Genomic DNA, 17,311 nt, shown 5'->3' on the forward strand with positions numbered 1-17,311 from the left:
ATTTATTGAAATTAACACGGCTTATATTGGTATACATGTACGTACATACATACATGGCATATAATACTGCATGATACCAATAACGAAGACGTTTTGACAAAAGTAACACTTTTCTTATATCAGGGTACTTCGAATCTTGTATTTCAGTGTCATTGGTGCGATGTAGTTTTTAACAAACAAACAGACAAACAAACAAAACAAAAGGATTCAAAAGATATAGGAGAAATTATAGGTCAATTAACGGTAAATGTATCACATGAACATCATCGACGCTGAATATTTGCCGTATACAGTGTCCATGTAGTGCAATCACAGGTTGTTCTAAGCGCAGTTGATTCGGCGTTGGCGTCTTGTTCAAGACTTCGATAGTCCCCACGATTGGTCGTCGTCTAGTCTCAGAATGGTTGAAAACTCTGGAGTGGATCGTGAGAAAAAAAAAAACAAACAGGCACAACAGGTTAGAGCACATACAAATGTAACTAGAGAGATAACATTTGCAAAGGAAATGTAATCATTTACCCACATGCTCTGTTTGGCCTTTTTCACGTTCATATATATATATACGTTCATATAAATATAGATATAGTGACCATCCCCCTCCGCCAATTCTGTCTTGCTACATAATGTCACCAAAAACCAGAGGGCGTCTGCTACATCACCAGTTACCATGGTAACAAAAGTCTGGTCCAGGTTATTGACCTTACGTTTGGAGAAGAACAGAAGAAACAATATTCATAAATTCTGCAATACTGAATCGGATAATAAGAAATACTCAAAGCTTCAGCAGAGACTAGAAGAAGTAACATATTTTTGTTCAACAGGACAAGGATCGAACCGTTGTTCTGAGAAATATAGAATGAGTACTTAAAAAGCAAGGTCATTTTGACTACTCATTGTAGACTCAGTGTCAGATTTGTCAGATGGAACGGCCGTACGGACCTGAACCTCGCTTTCGTGCAAGATCACGTTCGTTCGCGAGTGTGCTCTCGCGAGACTTCGTTTTAAATGGTTCTATTTCAACGTCTTTTTGTCCAACATAATTTGCACACACCTTGGAAACTGAGCCTTCCGTCCTTGTTGACGTCAAAAAGGTCAAACATCTCTTTGATTTCCTCGTCTGTGATGTTGTCGCACATCTCCGTCATCACGTGCTCAAGTTCGGGCAGGCTGGAAAAATACACACTTGGTTAGCATGTAACAAAACTACGATTTCATAAAGGAAAGTGTATTCATTCCTCAAGCTAACCAACGTCTATTACACCACATTATATTCGTCCCTCAGTAAAGGCATGTTATACGTTGTGTTTAAAGTGACATCTGTGCCGTGCTATTGTACCAGTCAGAATTGCCCCAAGAAAGGTAAGAGACAGTCACCGAAATGTTTGCTGAATAAAAATTCCGTTGCGTAACTTGCGTATAAAAGAGGCATTATTATTAACACAATTGAAGTTCCTTGGGCCACACAACTGTGCAATGACTACAGCAGGGGGCTAGTCCACTGGCAGTAGTGTGTTTATAACTCCCACATTCTTCTCAAACGCTAAGTGCTAAGCAGAGAAAGCAGTATGTACCATGCCTTTGGTATGACTCGGCCGGGGATCGAGCTCACGACCTACCGAATGCAAGGCGAACACTCTTGGCCATTGGACTGGTGAACGTAACACATCAAACATATCGTGGCACAAGTTGATAGTACCCACCTGATGTACCCACTGCCGTCCATGTCGAAGGCGCGGAAGGCGCTCCTCAGCCACTCGTTCTGATCCTCCGATGCGAACAGCCTCTTCACCATGACGTTCAGGAACTCTGGGAAGTCAATAGTCCCGTCACCTGTGACAGGAAGACACCTGGTTACGACACAGAACGTGCGCGAAACGCATTCGCAGTTGGATGTTTGGAGCATGTCGACAGAACGTACTGTGCCTGCGCAAAACCTAGCTTCCGTAGCAGGCTTATAGAACTGGCTTATAAAGAGCTCCCAAAGACCATTAAGACCCCCCAAACCGCCAGTTTTTGGCATGCTGTGGAGGGTACGCAAAACCCTGATTTTTCACGGTTTGGGTTGGATTTTTAGTCAGAATTTTGTCTGTTACAGACGATATCTTTTCCGATATAACATTTGGAAACTACATACAGAATGTTAACCTTATATACGCGATTACGAACTTATATGAGGCGTTCTGCCGAAATACTATATGCTAAGGGGAAGGTTCTGAATGTTTCACAGGGGCTTTAGACACCGATAACATCTATTGGACATTCAAAAGGAGCATTAATATATTACAAAAGTATCACATTTTCTACGTGTTTTTGGCTAGTCTCTACCTGGCTTCAGAAGTGTCTGAAAAGAGTAAACATTGGCCAAATAGACAAATAAAGTTGCCAAGGGCCAACCGTCCGACACTGAACAGAGACGGGGGGCGACACAGGTTATCTGACACGTATGACCCTTTGCTGCAATCACGTGTTTCCGACGTCACGTCCCGGAAGCTGCAGTAGACGGGTCCATTCCGTGAACAAGACTGACGGAGTTAGTTGAAAATTTGGGTAAGTTCCAATTTACTTAGTGTTGGACAGAACGTTTAGCCTTTTTATCAAGATGCCAGGGGAGTTGGTCTTCTAAAGAAGTACAGGGGTTTGACTGACCGTCCAGGTCGAGCTGTACCACGATCTCCTCCACCTCCTGTTCGGTCGGGTTCTCCCCCATGGCCCGCATCAGTTTCCCCAGCTCCTTGGACCTGATGACTCCGTCCCCGTCCTGGTCTATAGCACTGAACGCCTCACGGAACTCTGCAAAACGAACACGAAATGTAAGGAACTAGAGATGTGACATTTACAAAGCAAATGTATAATGTTCACCTTTACATGGTCTAGCCTAAACAATGGTGACGAGTCTCTCTAGCTCTGTCCTGATACATGATGGTACCCAACACCACAAGGTGTCTGCTACAACACCAGTTACCATGGACAAAGACGCCTGGTCTAGGTCATTGGCATATGATTTGTTTGGAGAAGAAGTGGAGGGAGAGGAAGAATATGTTTTCTTTTTGCGAAGGTAAACATAATTATGTAAAAATACACGAAATATAATGCCTCATTCCTTGACAAAGTTGCACAGTCCAGTTCCAGTTCATGAAGACAAGTTTCCAGTTTCAGTTCAAAGCTTGCTTTAAAATCACTGGCGTTCATCTTCATGTTATGTACAATCGAGTAAAAAGTATGTCTCGTTTTCAACATATAAATTATTATAGAATTCGCACGTTCTCTCTTTCAGCCTTGTATGGTTAATACGTACCCATAATCTGCTCATGCGTCAACTTCTTTGTCTGGAATAAAAACAAATTGAACACGCTTAATACAAAGTCTAAGAACGTCAAGACATCAAGAACATAAATTATCGAACATACTAACCCCCGTAATTTAGAATCATGCCGTCCTTTAGCTTCCGACAAGATCACAAGACTGTGCTACTAAAAAAAACCCTCCATGTATGCATTCCAATGATTCTTCACAAGCATATATCACCAGAAAAAATAACAAATACAAGTAGCCACGCTCCTTCCCATCATACACCTCTCCCTCGGCATCATGGGAAAAACATGGCGGCCCCATGCACCAAACCAAAAACATAACACGTTTTGTTATCGCAAACAGGTGAATATAGAAAAACAAGGTGTGTAATTATAAGACGAAAAAGGAAGTCACAGTAAAAAAAAATTACATATTAAACTTTTTTTGATTCTCACCATTCTTGCGAAGTCTTCAGGTTTGACCCTGACGTTGACCTTGGGCTCCGCCATACTTGGTCCTCACCGTTACGTCACACTGCCTGCCTGCACACACGGTATACATGCACAGCGAGTTAGTTTGTACCCTCCCAGACTCACTAGAAACAAAAATTTGGAGATCTCAGACCTCGCCATGAAATGTTTAATATTGTGTAATTTTTAATCCTTCTCATTCCCCATGGCAGAGTCACCACATTTTAGGAGGGTTAAAAAATCTCTCTTGAACAAAGGCTCTCGAGGAGTTCACGTAACGACGAAGTGCAGTACACGTAATAGGTAAATAGCACCCCCATGCGAATAAACTTCAAACTTCACATGAAAACTAATCCAGTTAAGATCTATAAATGTTAAAACTTAATATCGATCCTAAATATGCCCCAACTACCGTCCGTGGAGGCGAGATGGATACATTAATAACTGGACGCTATCAAATCGTGACAAGCATGTTTTATCGTCAGTATATCAGGAACCACTATTAAAAGACGCATCTATTACTAACAGACTTTTCCAACGGGGGTTGGCTAGAAGGACAAGATGCCGTTTTTGTTTTTGCGAAGATCAGTTGGTAGTGTGTACATATGTCTCCTCTTTATATACTATTTTACTGAAGGAGATAAGTTTAAGACTAGTCTGTCTTAATTTGTGTGTGTGCTGTGAGTGCTGTGTGTGTGTTTGTGTGTGCGTGCGTGCGTGTGTGTGTTTGTGTGTGTGTGTGTGCGCGTGTGCGTGCGTCTGTATCTGTATAAGTACGTACAAGTGTGCGTCTGTTCGTGCGTTTGTGTGTATGGGTAAGGGAGCGAAGTCTGCCATCCCAGCTGATTGCCTTTTTTTTTGCATGCTTGTCACTACTTTTAAAACTGTTCATGAACATGGACCTTTCTTGTAACAAACCGTTGATCATTGTTAAGGATTTGTAAGGACTAACCCCCTTGATAAATATGGTACCAATCAAAATGCTACATAATTAGAAAAAGTAATTAAAACGCCTTCAGTCAGGTTCAGGTCCTAACGGATATCATGTAAGGAAACAACACGGCTGAATCGATACCTGCAATACGTTAACCTAATCTTCCTGAGTGGATCGCAAGGCACGAGAAGAATTGGTGGGGAATAGTATAAGACGGCTGGGGGTACGCCAAGACCCTAGCCTGTCACACATTCAGAACTTTCCACCGACCATCCGTCCATCTAGTCTCCACCAGACTCTTTTGCAGGCTAAATAGATAGTAGAAATCGGCCTGCATGTGCAAATGAAGCTTCTCTTGGTGGCCAACATCTCTAGCCAATGATATCCCCTTTTCTACAATTAATTCAGCCTGCAAATGAGTCAGGTGGAGACTACATCCATACAAGGTTGGCTGAAGTTCTTGACTAGTCAAATCCGATAAAGCATACCATTCAACACGAATGGAATCAAATTTGAGTCAAATTTGACAGCCAACCACTTCCAGAACACTGCTGACCTACTCCCAACCACCAGCAAACCAGTCCCCAACCACGGCACGAATTCTAGAACAGAATGACCTTCGTTGCTAGGGACCTGCTGTACAAATTAAGTACAGCGCCTGTCACACATTCACAATCTTCGCCCGACCAGGAACCAACCAGGGTGTGGGCGGTAGGTTGTAGGCAGCCCGACCAGATTTAGACCACATCTTCCTTTCGACGCGAATCAAATCAAATTTTAGTTAAATTTGATTGAGATTTGACCCCTGAACAATGCTCACCTACTCCCGAAAATCAGCCAACCATGACCCAACTTCCTGACCACGCTTGAATGTTTTTAAAGTTTTGAAACATTCGGCTGTCGCTGCCGAACAACAGCCGACCTCACCGAACACCAGCCGACCACAGCAGACCTTGCTCCCGACCTACTCCCAACCATGGTAGGGGGGTATTCAGCAGTGTTCGGGAAGCTATGCCCGTCTAAGTGTGACAGCTCAACTTTGGAAAATGCACTGGCTTTAGATTCAGTTTCGCACAAAATGCCGACTGGGAATTGATAATCACTGGTTACAGCATATTTGATACCAATGCATTACATTACACGTATTGAAGATGATAACGATACCAGAAGCCTGAAATACCCCCAAGGAATAAAGAAAAAGTTGTAAAGAAAAAAAAACTTATTTCTTCTTAATGGAACTGAAGCGATTCAGGCAATGATGACGGAAAATTGGAATTTATCGATTTTTCCTACATGACCGCAAGCAACAGAGATGGGTGTAAAAGTGCACACGTGCTTCTCTGCTGTGGAATAAAGCCAGGGATCGAAATTAAAGTAGCTCCAAAGGCCACTGACCACTGGCTGGGACAACTAAAAAGACACTTTGGGACATTTTTGGGACAATAGAAAAATAATCAACATCAGAATGTCAGCCCGCCCTTCTTTTGTTTATCAGGCACACGTCCTGACTTTAGGATCCGGAAAGTCCCCCCGAATTTCCTGTCTACTCTGCAATTATAGTGCGTCTGGGAGTGAACATAAGTAAAATACATTTGACTTCCAGTTGAAGTCATACAATACTTAAAAAAAAACAGGTTGGGACAGTTCATACTCATTCTGCGGGACAATTGGGACAGTGCTGGGACGATAGGATTTGTAAAGGAAGCGTAATAATATGAAATATGTTTACGTCGTATCTAAGCACACTGAAAGGTGACGGAAAGGCGGAATTGACATTTCAGCAGCCTTTACGAAGTCGTAAAGTCTCAACTTTAACACTTCTTTACATATTACATTTTACAGTTTGCTTAAATGTCTGTTTTCGTGCTGTGTAGGAAGAAAATTTATTTTCGAGGCCTGCTCCTGTGCATCTGAATAAAGTATCGGAAATGCCAAGGTCTCTGTGTAGAAGACCGCCTCAGGAAGCGATCCATATAAAACCGTTATTACTGAAAGTGTACCAATAAGGTGGATCACGCCAACTAATTGTGTAGAGGCGAAAATCGATGACTGTAAACAGTAGTGTTTTTTTTTAAATCTGATAAATCAGATAAAGGACAAGGACGTTACACTGAACTATAACTTATTTTATAACACATTAGTAGATTTGATAGATCTAGGAAGAATCGAAGATGACAAAAAATGGGTAATAGAATTTAAACTATACCACAACAAGATAGCAGAACTTTATAATCTGATACAATCTATGTTCCCCTTCTTCATACATCTAAGCTGTACAGATAAATTTATATTTCTAATGAGCGAGTTTAGACAAACCTTCTGTATTGAAACATATCTGTTCTTACATTTTTGCCATTACTAAGAAACGAGAAGAAATCGAATTTACTTGATTGTAGCTACTTGACGATGTATATATGTAACGTTATCTATATTCCATCCTTTTGTTGTGACCTGTACTTAACCCAGTGGGTATGTGTGTACAATAAAGGTCTTCATCCATTTATTAAAGACAATTCATACTTTGCTGCTAGATAAAATATGGAGATTACTACAAGCTCTGTCATTTGGTTTTAGTGACGCAGAAGAAGAATGACAGACGTCACTCGAAACGTTCGGAAATAATCTCGGTATTTCATCGAGTAGAGTAGAGTTTGAATTGCCCTTGAGCATTGTTTACCTGGATGTCTAACCTTCATCAGTTGAATGAATGAACTTTATTGCCCGACAATCGTACATGGCACAATGTGTGGCAGTAAGACAACAATACTACAAAACTAAACTATCTTACAATACTACAAATTAGTATTGATACAATAGACATGTACATGTTACAATATTGTTATGTATTGATGATTTGGTCCCGCTTGTGGAATGAAGTATACAGAAATAGACCTATGTAGGCAGATATGGGAGTTGGACATGACAACAATTTATGAAAAGTATCGTTCTGTGTACCAGATAGGGTGAACTTTAGTAGATTGTTCTCTCAGAGATCTATCCTCTTCAATGCAGACTCTAAAGATGAACACTTGAGACCTGTCTGGCGGATCGTTTCCACTGATGCATGTTGACTAAATACTGCCGCTTGAAAACGTGTCATGTTTACAAAACAGATCAGGAAATCTGACACTACTGACCGAAGGTTGCACCCGTGTACGGTGGCGCTGCCGACATTACTTAGACTGTCAATTCTGTAGTTTAGGCCGAATCGAAGATGAAATACATTTCACCATAGATTGCCCCTTGTATAGTAAAGATAGACTCATATTTTTTAGCCATGTATTAAGTATATTTCCCCACTTTAGTTATTTGACTAGTAAAGAGAAATTTGTATAATTCCTTTTAACTTTTGATAAACCTACTCTAAGTAATTTCACAGCCGCATATATCCATACAATCACTACCAAGCGAGATGAAGCTGAAAAGAATAGAAATTAGACATTTATTTACACTTTTATATATTCATATATTTGTAATGTATATGTTTATGTTCATGTTCTGTACCCATGCGACCTGTACTTAGTTCTGTAGAACATAAATGTACAATAAAGGTCTTTATTCATTATAATTACTCACAGCTTTCTCACAGAGTCTGTGTTGCATAGTTAAAATAAAAAATTCACCCCGCAATCATTAGCATGTTTGCATATGGCGGTGCCCATCTCCGCTTCTTTAGCCCCTGGGCCACACAATTGTGTCACCACAGCAGGGAGCTAGTCCACTGGTAGTGGTGTGTGTTTAACTCCCATACTCCGTCTCAAATGCTGAATGCTAAGCAGAGAAAGCAGTATGTACCATTTTTAAAGTCTTTGGTATGACTCGGCCGGGGATTGAACTCACGACCTACCGAATGCAAGGCGAATACTCTACCCACTTGGCCATTGCACCTGTGTTGCATAATATTGCTTAATAGACAACTTCTGCGTTCGGTAATAGTAAAATGTATACCTTTATTTACTTGAGACAATGTACAGCAATATCTATGTAAGTGATGACCCTATAAAATAAAAGGAAGCACATTACAAAACTAGAAAGACCAACATTTGTACAACATATTTTACCCGATCTCTTCCAAAAATCAACCGTTCCATATCAACCATTTGCAGAATGGAACATCCCTTACAATATCACCCCACTCTGAAATGAATTTTTTTTTCATTTTGACCCCCTACAAGAACAGATTCTTCGAAAAAAAAACCTCATGCAAAATGCACTCTTCCAAAAGTCTAAGGTTCACACTCTAGCTCCCTTCCAAATGTCAGGTCATTTGACCCAAAAAAGGAAGACACCGAATCCATTTAAAGAAATGGTAGGTGGAGGAGAAGAAGAAGAAACACCAGAGAAAACAATACATTTCATCCGTACCATGGTGTGGAGCGAAATAAAATAATTTCATGACCTCGCTAATTTTTTTTTACAATTATACTACATGCGTTACAAGTTTATCTTTGTGGCTGTTAGAAAGTATTCCTTTTCTATAAGCCTTGAACAGATACTTTGCGTCGTCAGAAGTGCATTTTATTATGTGAGAAGGACACAAACATAGTAGAAAGATTTGTTACGTAGCATGGTAGCGTTCTCTCTCATGTCTAGTTGCTGTGGCAAATGCAACCCAGCGATAGCAGCGTGCATTGTCGTGTGGTGCTCAACCCTTCACGGTCGCCGCCACAGAAGAACTGGGGCGAACTGGCTCACTAAAATGCTGTGACAACTCCCTAAAGTTCGCTAAAGAATATCGCCACTGGTGCAAGTGAGCTCCAAACTGCGCACGGTTTCATATCTAAAGCTTTTTTTCAGTATCCATTCACTCGCGTTTCAATGAGGTGCTTATATTTTCAACACGTCCACCGTCAAAGAACAACTGACTCAAAGCAAAATCTTACAAGCCTTTAAATTTGCGACCATTGCATGACATTAAATGTAGATGAATAATCTCTAATCTATCCCATTCATACCTGATCTTGTGTTCAGTCGTAACACTGTCTTTTCCTGTTTCCTGGACTTCGTGTTTGAAATGTTTGGACCATAACAAAACAGCAACACTGTCAAAACAGAGACGCTACGGGCAAAAAACCTTGTGTTCATCTGGTGTTATTCCACTCCATGATTGAAGAATTTGACCTGTAGTGACGTTTTTGGTCATGCCTCTAGTTTTACGCTTGGCCTGACAGAAGTAAGGACCACTGACTGAAAATAGCCTGGGCGAGCATACTGTATCGCTAGTTCATTGTGCATCATCATTCCAGCGGGCTTACGGAGGAACCCCTCCCTTGACTGACTCCAGTCTTTCTTTAGACATTGTCGTTTCTAGAAAACAGCCTTTTAGTAGACATTGTTGTTTCTAGAAAACAGCCTTTTAGTAGACATTGTTTTTCTAGAAACAGTATTTTAGTAGAAATTGTGGTTTCTAGAAAACAGTTTAATTTAGTAGACTTTGTGGTTTCTTGAAAACAGTCTTTCAGTAGATCTCTAGAGTCTAGACATTGTGGTTCTAGAAGATAGTTTTTAGTAGACATTGTGGTTTCTGGAAAACAGTCTTTTAGTAGACATTGTGGTTTCTAGAAGACAGTCTTTTTAGTAGACATTGTGGTTTCTAGAAAACAGTTTTAGTAGGCATTTTGGTTTCTAGAAGAGTCTTTCTTTAGACATGGTGGTTTCTAGAAAACAGTCTTTTAGTAGACATTGTGATTTCTAGAAGACAGTCTTTTAGTAGACATTGTGGTTTCTAGAAGACAGTTTTAGTAGACATTGTGGTTTCTAGAAGACAGTTTTAGTAGACATTGTGGTTTCTAGACGACAGTTTTAGTAGACATTGTGATTTCTAGAAGACAGTCTTTTAGTAGACATTGTGGTTTCTAGAAGACAGTTTTAGTAGACATTGTGGTTTCTAGAAGACAGTTTTAGTAGACATTGTGGTTTCTAGAAGACAGTTTTAGTAGACATTATGGTTTCTAGAAGACAGTTTTAGTAAACATTTTGGTTTTTAGAAAACAGTCTTTTAGTAGACATTGTGGTTTCTAGAAAACAGTCTCTTATTAGACATTGTGGTTTCTAGACGACAGTTTTAGTAGACATTGTGGTTTCTAGAAAACAGTCTTTTAGTAGACATTGTGGTTTCTAGAAGTCAGTTTTTAGTAGACATTGTGGTTTCTAGAAAACAGTCTTTTAGGAGACATTATGGTTTCTAGAAGACAGTTTTAGTAAATATTTTGGTTTCTAGAAAACAGTTTTTCAGTAGACATTATGGTTTCTAGACGACAGACTTTTAGTAGATATTGTAATTTCTAGAAGACAAACTCTTAGTAGACATTTTGGTTTCTGGGGATTTCGAAACACCAGCCAACGACAGACGACCTTGCTCCCGACCTACCCCTAAAAATGGTTGGGGGGAGTTCGGCAGTACTCAGCCAGTCAAGCTGTGTGTGACAGGGGCTTAAATTCTGTGCCGGCGGTGTAATGTTATCCTACTATAGTACTGGACACGGCCTCACCTTGCTTGGACAAGTCTCAGGTATTTTCCTTAAACAAACACTGCGACCAGTCAGTATGGGGATAGCAGCAACCCTCCCCTATCTAACAGAGTATATCCTAGAGCCTGTCTTAAACGCTGCCTCGTCACAACTAACCTGGGTTACTTCCAAGTTCTATAGCTTGGAGATTTAGGTTAAGTGGGCAACGTACGCACACTGTCAGGTGAAAATTAGATCTTAAAGCTACCGGGAAATCTTTCACGTTTGCGGTAAGAATCTACAAGTGTACCCAACACCCGGAAGCGATGAAAATCACCACGTTCTGCTTCCAATGTTCAGACTGTATATACATACACATGTTACTGTGCCGTCAATAAAGTCAAAACAAAACAGCAAGGTTGGTAAGAGAGAGCTTACCCCGATCTCTGTGCGTCTGTATCGCCGGCAGTCCTACTTGTACCAGGCGGGCAGCTCTCAAGTGTTTTCCCGGTACACGCTCTACTTTCTAGTGACGACACACGTGAAGGGAGCCTCACCCCTTGTCAATGCACAGTTCGGGTATGACGTACTGTCATGTGACAGTAGAGTCCCTGGTAGCGGAAAGACAACTCGAAAATACCGGCCAGCGTATTCCTCGAACCTCACTCATGCGAGCTCATGCGCTCTCAGCCTAGTCACGTGGTCTGTGGCTGTGAAAGGCGTTTATGGGAATACTTATTCAATCCGCATAACTAAGTCAAATCAAGTGTTATAACATCTCCACAAGAGTGAATTCAAGTAGAAAAATTTTCAAACTGATCAATTTTGCTTTGAAAAAAGAATTTCAGTGGCAATGAAAATGATCTGCAAACCCCTTCCGTAGCCTCCACTTACAGCAAACTTAGAAAAACACTACTGGGGATAGTTTGTTTTTCTTACAGGTGGTTGGCTTTCCTACTGATGTACGCTAGCTAGAGTCAGCCACGGGGTTATATGAGGTGATGATATATACAGCGTCCTGCAATTGTCAGCAGTTTTCCACAGCGTCAAACGTAGCTCAATCGACCAAAACCTGAGAATGAATACCTGAGGTGAGCGGGGTGATTCTACCGGCATGATTTCCGCGGCTCGGAGGGACCGGATTGATTAGGTGGCTGTAGCGAACAAAGTGGTTTATTCCTGAAGGGGCTAAGGGTGGGGGGTGAGAGGAATAGATTCTGACCGTAGCGTTCGACGAAGGCTTTTAGATAACATTGAACCACTGGCACACATTTAAAACCTTCCACTGACCATAAACCAACCAAGGTTGGCTGAAGTTCGGGAGCAGTCTATGAATCGAGTCGAATTTGAGTTGAATTTGAGGAAAACTTGACTCCCAATCACGCCCGAAAAATGCTAGCCTACTACAGAACCGCCAACCAACCATGGCATGGCCCAACTTGCCGTCCACACTCTATACGAATTGAGTCGAATTTGAGTTAAATTTGAGTCAAATTTAAGTTAAATTTGAATCAAATTTAAGTTAAGTTTGAGACAAATTTGACTCATTACTTGGATGTCTAACCTTCATCGACGCACCCTATACAGAAAGTGTTTCAAAGTGTTGCTGTGATATATTCTGATAACCGTCCTTGCACTTGATCGAAACTTTTTACATTTTCCTTTACGAGCTCATTTTGCCCTTCGCAGCCACATTAAAGACTGGTGGGTGTATTACAATCTACCGTCTAAGTCGTCTATATGAGCAACACTGGGTACAGAACTAGAGCTGACAGAAGCTGTGATTACGTCGGGCCATCAAACTTCAAAGACGGCGGCTATCTTCCCGTGGGAGGCAGTCCGGAACATCAAAGCGACGATCGACCCCAGAGCTGATGAACAACAAGCTCGGTTCGTTACAAGACGGCGACACGAGCGGTCCGAGCGGCAGGGGTTTATGCACAAAGCGGGACTCGGTTGGGCTGTAAACCTTGGTCGTAATTTGTGCGGGGATGAGAACGGCATACAGTACAAGGCGTCCCGATTATTGGCTGTCAGCTCACATTAGAGAACGACTTTGTCTTACTAAAACCCTACGAGGTTATAGTGCAGAAAACATGCCTATACGTCTTGTTCTGGATTAACGCATTCAAGTGCTTGAAACAATCATATTGCCAATTTCATGTTACGTTATGATACAGCAAAAAATATACAGCTTGTCTACACTACATGTTTCTGACTTAGATGCTGCTGCAGCTAGCGTTATATCAATAGAGAAGTTTATTGGAAATGTATGACCGGTGGATAATTGCAAATTACAAACATAAAAGAACATTGAAACAGAGTATAAAATAACTAAAATCTACACAATGAAAGGTAGTTGTTTAAAACTATAGCTATGTCTAAAACTATGTCTGGAGGCTTTGAATTCTCTTTTGCAGACCACGAAGGACGTTAATTAGTTCAGTGCCTAGAAATGGCCTATGCGTGGCTTTGTACTGAGTAATGCTGAGGTCACATTTCCGAACCGGGGCCCGACCGGGCAGTCTTATGGAACGAAAAGTACGATATGAAAGACAATAAAACACAGAATTTTATTTTGATAGTAATCATGGGCACTATTCCTGTATAGTCTTGATATGAATTGTTACTTTTTCGTTCATACAAACAGCCCGGCCGGGCCCCGATTTGGAAATGTGACCCAGGCATAAGAAAACATCAGAACGGCTAACTATCATTGATGTAGTAATTTTGCCGCTCTAGAAACGCCATCAGCCAGTGAGACACAATCATAATAGGTCAATTGAGGTCACCGATCTGTGGGTTCGCTCAAATCAATTCTGAGATCAAAGAAACCTCGCCCCTCGACTGAACCTTCTTTATTCTTCCTAGTTCTATTTCAAAGCCTTTGTCACACATTTTGAACCTTCCCCCTAATTCCAACCAGTGGAGGTTTTGGGTAGGCCACGCCGGACTTTCCAATAGGATTTGAGTTAAATTTGAGTCAAATTTGACAGCCAACCACGCCGCGACCACTGCTGACCTACTTCCAAATATCACCACCCAACCTTGGTCAGTCCCCAACAATAGCCCAACCTCCCGCCCACTCCCGAATGCTTTAAACATTTTCAGCTGGCGCAGTTGAACAGTAACCGACCTCGCTGAATACCAGTCAACCTAGGCCGACCTTGCTCAAATGCGGCGATGATGATGATGATAAAAATTGCGTTTCAGCGCTCCCCTAAAATTAAAGGGGAGCGCTAATAATTTATGAGATTTCAGGGCAGCTAAACTGAAAATATTCTGAATAAGGCAATCTTTATGATATTGACACATACTGCTTCACATTGGCACATTTAAATCAGCATTTCATACTTTGGCTAGCCCCAAGGTGGGTCCTTTATTTTCTGGGTGGTACCCTAAAAATCAGCCGAGGGCCCTTCCAGTAACCATTTTCCGTCAGAATTTGGGGAATGTTTGCTCCATGAGGGTCACTATATATTGGGATAGTGTGGTTTCAACTCAGTATGTAGATACATGTAAATGAGTAGAATTTTGGCTCTGAAAAATAGGGTTTCCAAGATCAAAAAACTGCACTGGATGCCTTTAAATTAACGCCACCACCGCACAAGTTTGCGAAGGAGGCTACTTCTATCCAAGTTCACTGAAAGTTTTTATGGCCAGAGAGAGAGACAGACACACACTCGCATCCCATTCCCGAGGTGACGGATCGTGCATGACATATCAAACCAGAGATGAGCCACCGAGAACTTCTTCAATTTCCTCCGCACGGATCAATTTTCGGAAAGTCTAATCCTGTCCGCCCGACGGGAAATGTCTAAGGTGAAGGCCGGAGTACGGGACTGTTACTGCCGCTTCTTACACCTAACACAGGCGGTGATGGAATTTTCGTACTTCGGGCTAAGTTTAGATACACAATATGTGCAGCGAACAATGGACCAACGTCAGTGGTGCAGCGAAGAGTAAAGTTTGGAATCATATTGCTTACCTGAATCTAAATTAAATCTTAGAGAAGAAGGTAATATTTGTGATAGCGTTTGTATGTGTGCGTGTGTGTGTGTATGTTTAGCACGATAACTCAAGAAGTTATGATTAGATTATCATGAAACTTGGTAGTCGAAATGATTTTCAGCCTATTTGTGGCTTTTTACCTTCGCCAAGAAGGTTGTATTGTTAGTAGCGTTTCTGTGTATGTTTGCACCTGTGCGTGTATGTGGTTTATCACAATAGATCAAGAACTTATGAATGAATCATATCATCATTGAACTTGGTAGATGGGTAGGTATTGATGAAACATCAACAGATTTTGAGCCCCCTTGCGACCTTTTAGGGTGCTGCAGCGGACCGTCCAGTTTTGATATCTCGCCATCTGGTTGTCAATGTCATATACTCATCCTTATTGTATCAAATTACGACTCTTTTCTCATGTATATCAATCACTATGTATGTAACATTTGTCAACATTTATAACGTTATAAAGATGGCTATAAAAGTTCTCAAGTAAGCTTTAAATAAAGATTGCCACAAAAAGCGAAGAAAGTTCAGGATACATTCAGAATGTCAGGGATTAGAAGATTAGGCCACAGTAAGTAATTTTTATGGATGTCATCTACGCGCGCATTAATTTTCGCCTGATTTTGAAATAAAACAAGAAATTTTGTTGCCCTCTGACAGTGGTCAACATGCCGGAAATTGGCAAAGATGTCTGTTGCCGTGCCGGAAGGTGGATGGCAGATACATGTAACTATGAAGAGAGGAGACAAGAAAAGGCTCTGATTTATTGGTTTGTCTTTTTCACTACTAAACTGATGCAGGGATGTGTTTTATTCCTTTTATATGTGATGGTGGCTGTGTATATGTGATGTTCCTTCCCACTGAATCAAAACCATTTGCACAATAATTGATGCACATATAGGTATCATTTCTTGTTCAACGCTACGAGGTTTATGATGTCAAAATTTGAAAATGTAGGAATCTTTTTTTTTTTAGCCCGCCTTGTTTTTATTTCGCCCTATCGTTTTAGATTTCGAGTCTGCGGAGGATGACATCCATAAAATTTACTTGCTGTAGCCTTAGAAGAGTTTGCAAGTGGATAGTTTAGGAACATAGATTGGTAATACATCATGGTGTGGTATCTCCCCTTAGTCAATTTACACGTGGAATTGTAGAGCCTATCTCCGCAGATGTCCCGGGTTCGGCACAGACATGTGATCTAATGTCAGTCACGCCTACAAGGTGTTCGAGAGTGATTCCAATCCCCTGCCTCTGACGCCTTTTGAAATGTTATATGTACATTTGGCGCAGAACCAAGACCCTCTGATATTTCCGTCACGCTGTACATCTCCTACCAGACCCTAATGTGATTCCCGACAGTCTGCGGTAAAGGGAATGCCAAGGCTGTTGACAGAATCATTTTTTCAATTCAGGAATCGAACTCTGATATTTAGGAAACCCACGTCTGACAACGTTGATACTTCACTTTCAAGAGACGAAAAAAATACATGTAGTCACTAAAAAGGTAACATATGCAAAGCAAATGCATAATCATATGGCTTGCTCAAACACATTCACATATATGGTGACAGGAGTCTAAATCCCTCCTACTGTAAAATTGCAACATCATGTAACGCAACACCAGTTATGCTTAGGTCACATTTCCAAGTCGGGGCCCGGCCGGGCTGTTTGTATGAACGAAAAATAAAAAATTCTTATCAGGAATATACACAAATTGTACTCATGATTATCCTTTTAACTTTTTTTATGCTCTGTTGTCTTTTGTATCGTACTTTTCGTTCCAAAAGACTGCCCGGCCGGGCCCCGGTTTGGAAATGTGACCTAAGCATTACTATGGTGAAAGACGGTCTGATTCACGTCGTTGTGTGGAACGGAAGAAGAAACAGAGCAAAAACAGAGCATTGGCTGTTTTTTGCACTTTTTAAAATTCAAGATGGGCAATATAAGCCTTGAAGTTACTTTATATTCTCTTTTTTCTTAAACGTTTGTTGGATCGATACCTTTGAGTTCTACAGCAACAACCTTTTTAGACGGGACGGCCTCAAGAGGTCATAATTCTGACTTTACCAAGAACGTTCTGTATAGTCTTAGGTAAGAGATAACTAAACTTGGTTTCTATGTAATGCTTACTGTGGTCACATATCAGGTATTCA

At 41.1% G+C, this 17,311-nt stretch overlaps 1 protein-coding gene across 3 annotated transcripts in view; it reads right to left on the minus strand.

Annotated features, from left to right (window-relative positions):
* Positions 1-103: 103 nt before the first annotated feature.
* The window catches only part of LOC109464643 (calmodulin-A-like), a 19,186-nt gene continuing 1,978 nt past the window's right edge, over positions 104-17,311 (minus strand). The window contains exons 1-7 of one of the 3 annotated variants that reach the window (XM_019761652.1): positions 11,583-11,816; positions 3,747-3,829; positions 3,296-3,326; positions 2,647-2,790; positions 1,701-1,830; positions 1,052-1,167; positions 104-413 (exon numbers count right to left, since the gene is read on the minus strand). In XM_019761652.1, coding sequence (XP_019617211.1) covers positions 355-413; positions 1,052-1,167; positions 1,701-1,830; positions 2,647-2,790; positions 3,296-3,326; positions 3,747-3,800 — 534 coding nt within the window. In that variant the 5' untranslated portion in view covers positions 3,801-3,829; positions 11,583-11,816 and the 3' untranslated portion in view covers positions 104-354. Of the gene's footprint in view, positions 414-1,051; positions 1,168-1,700; positions 1,831-2,646; positions 2,791-3,295; positions 3,327-3,746; positions 3,834-11,582; positions 11,817-17,311 lie in introns of those variants that run through there. The other 2 variants (XM_019761653.1, XM_019761654.1) reach the window with 2 other exon arrangements.

Source organism: Branchiostoma belcheri, unplaced genomic scaffold, assembly GCF_001625305.1.
Source record: "Branchiostoma belcheri isolate BF01 breed outbred unplaced genomic scaffold, Haploidv18h27 scaffold14, whole genome shotgun sequence".
NCBI lineage: Eukaryota > Metazoa > Chordata > Leptocardii > Amphioxiformes > Branchiostomatidae > Branchiostoma > Branchiostoma belcheri.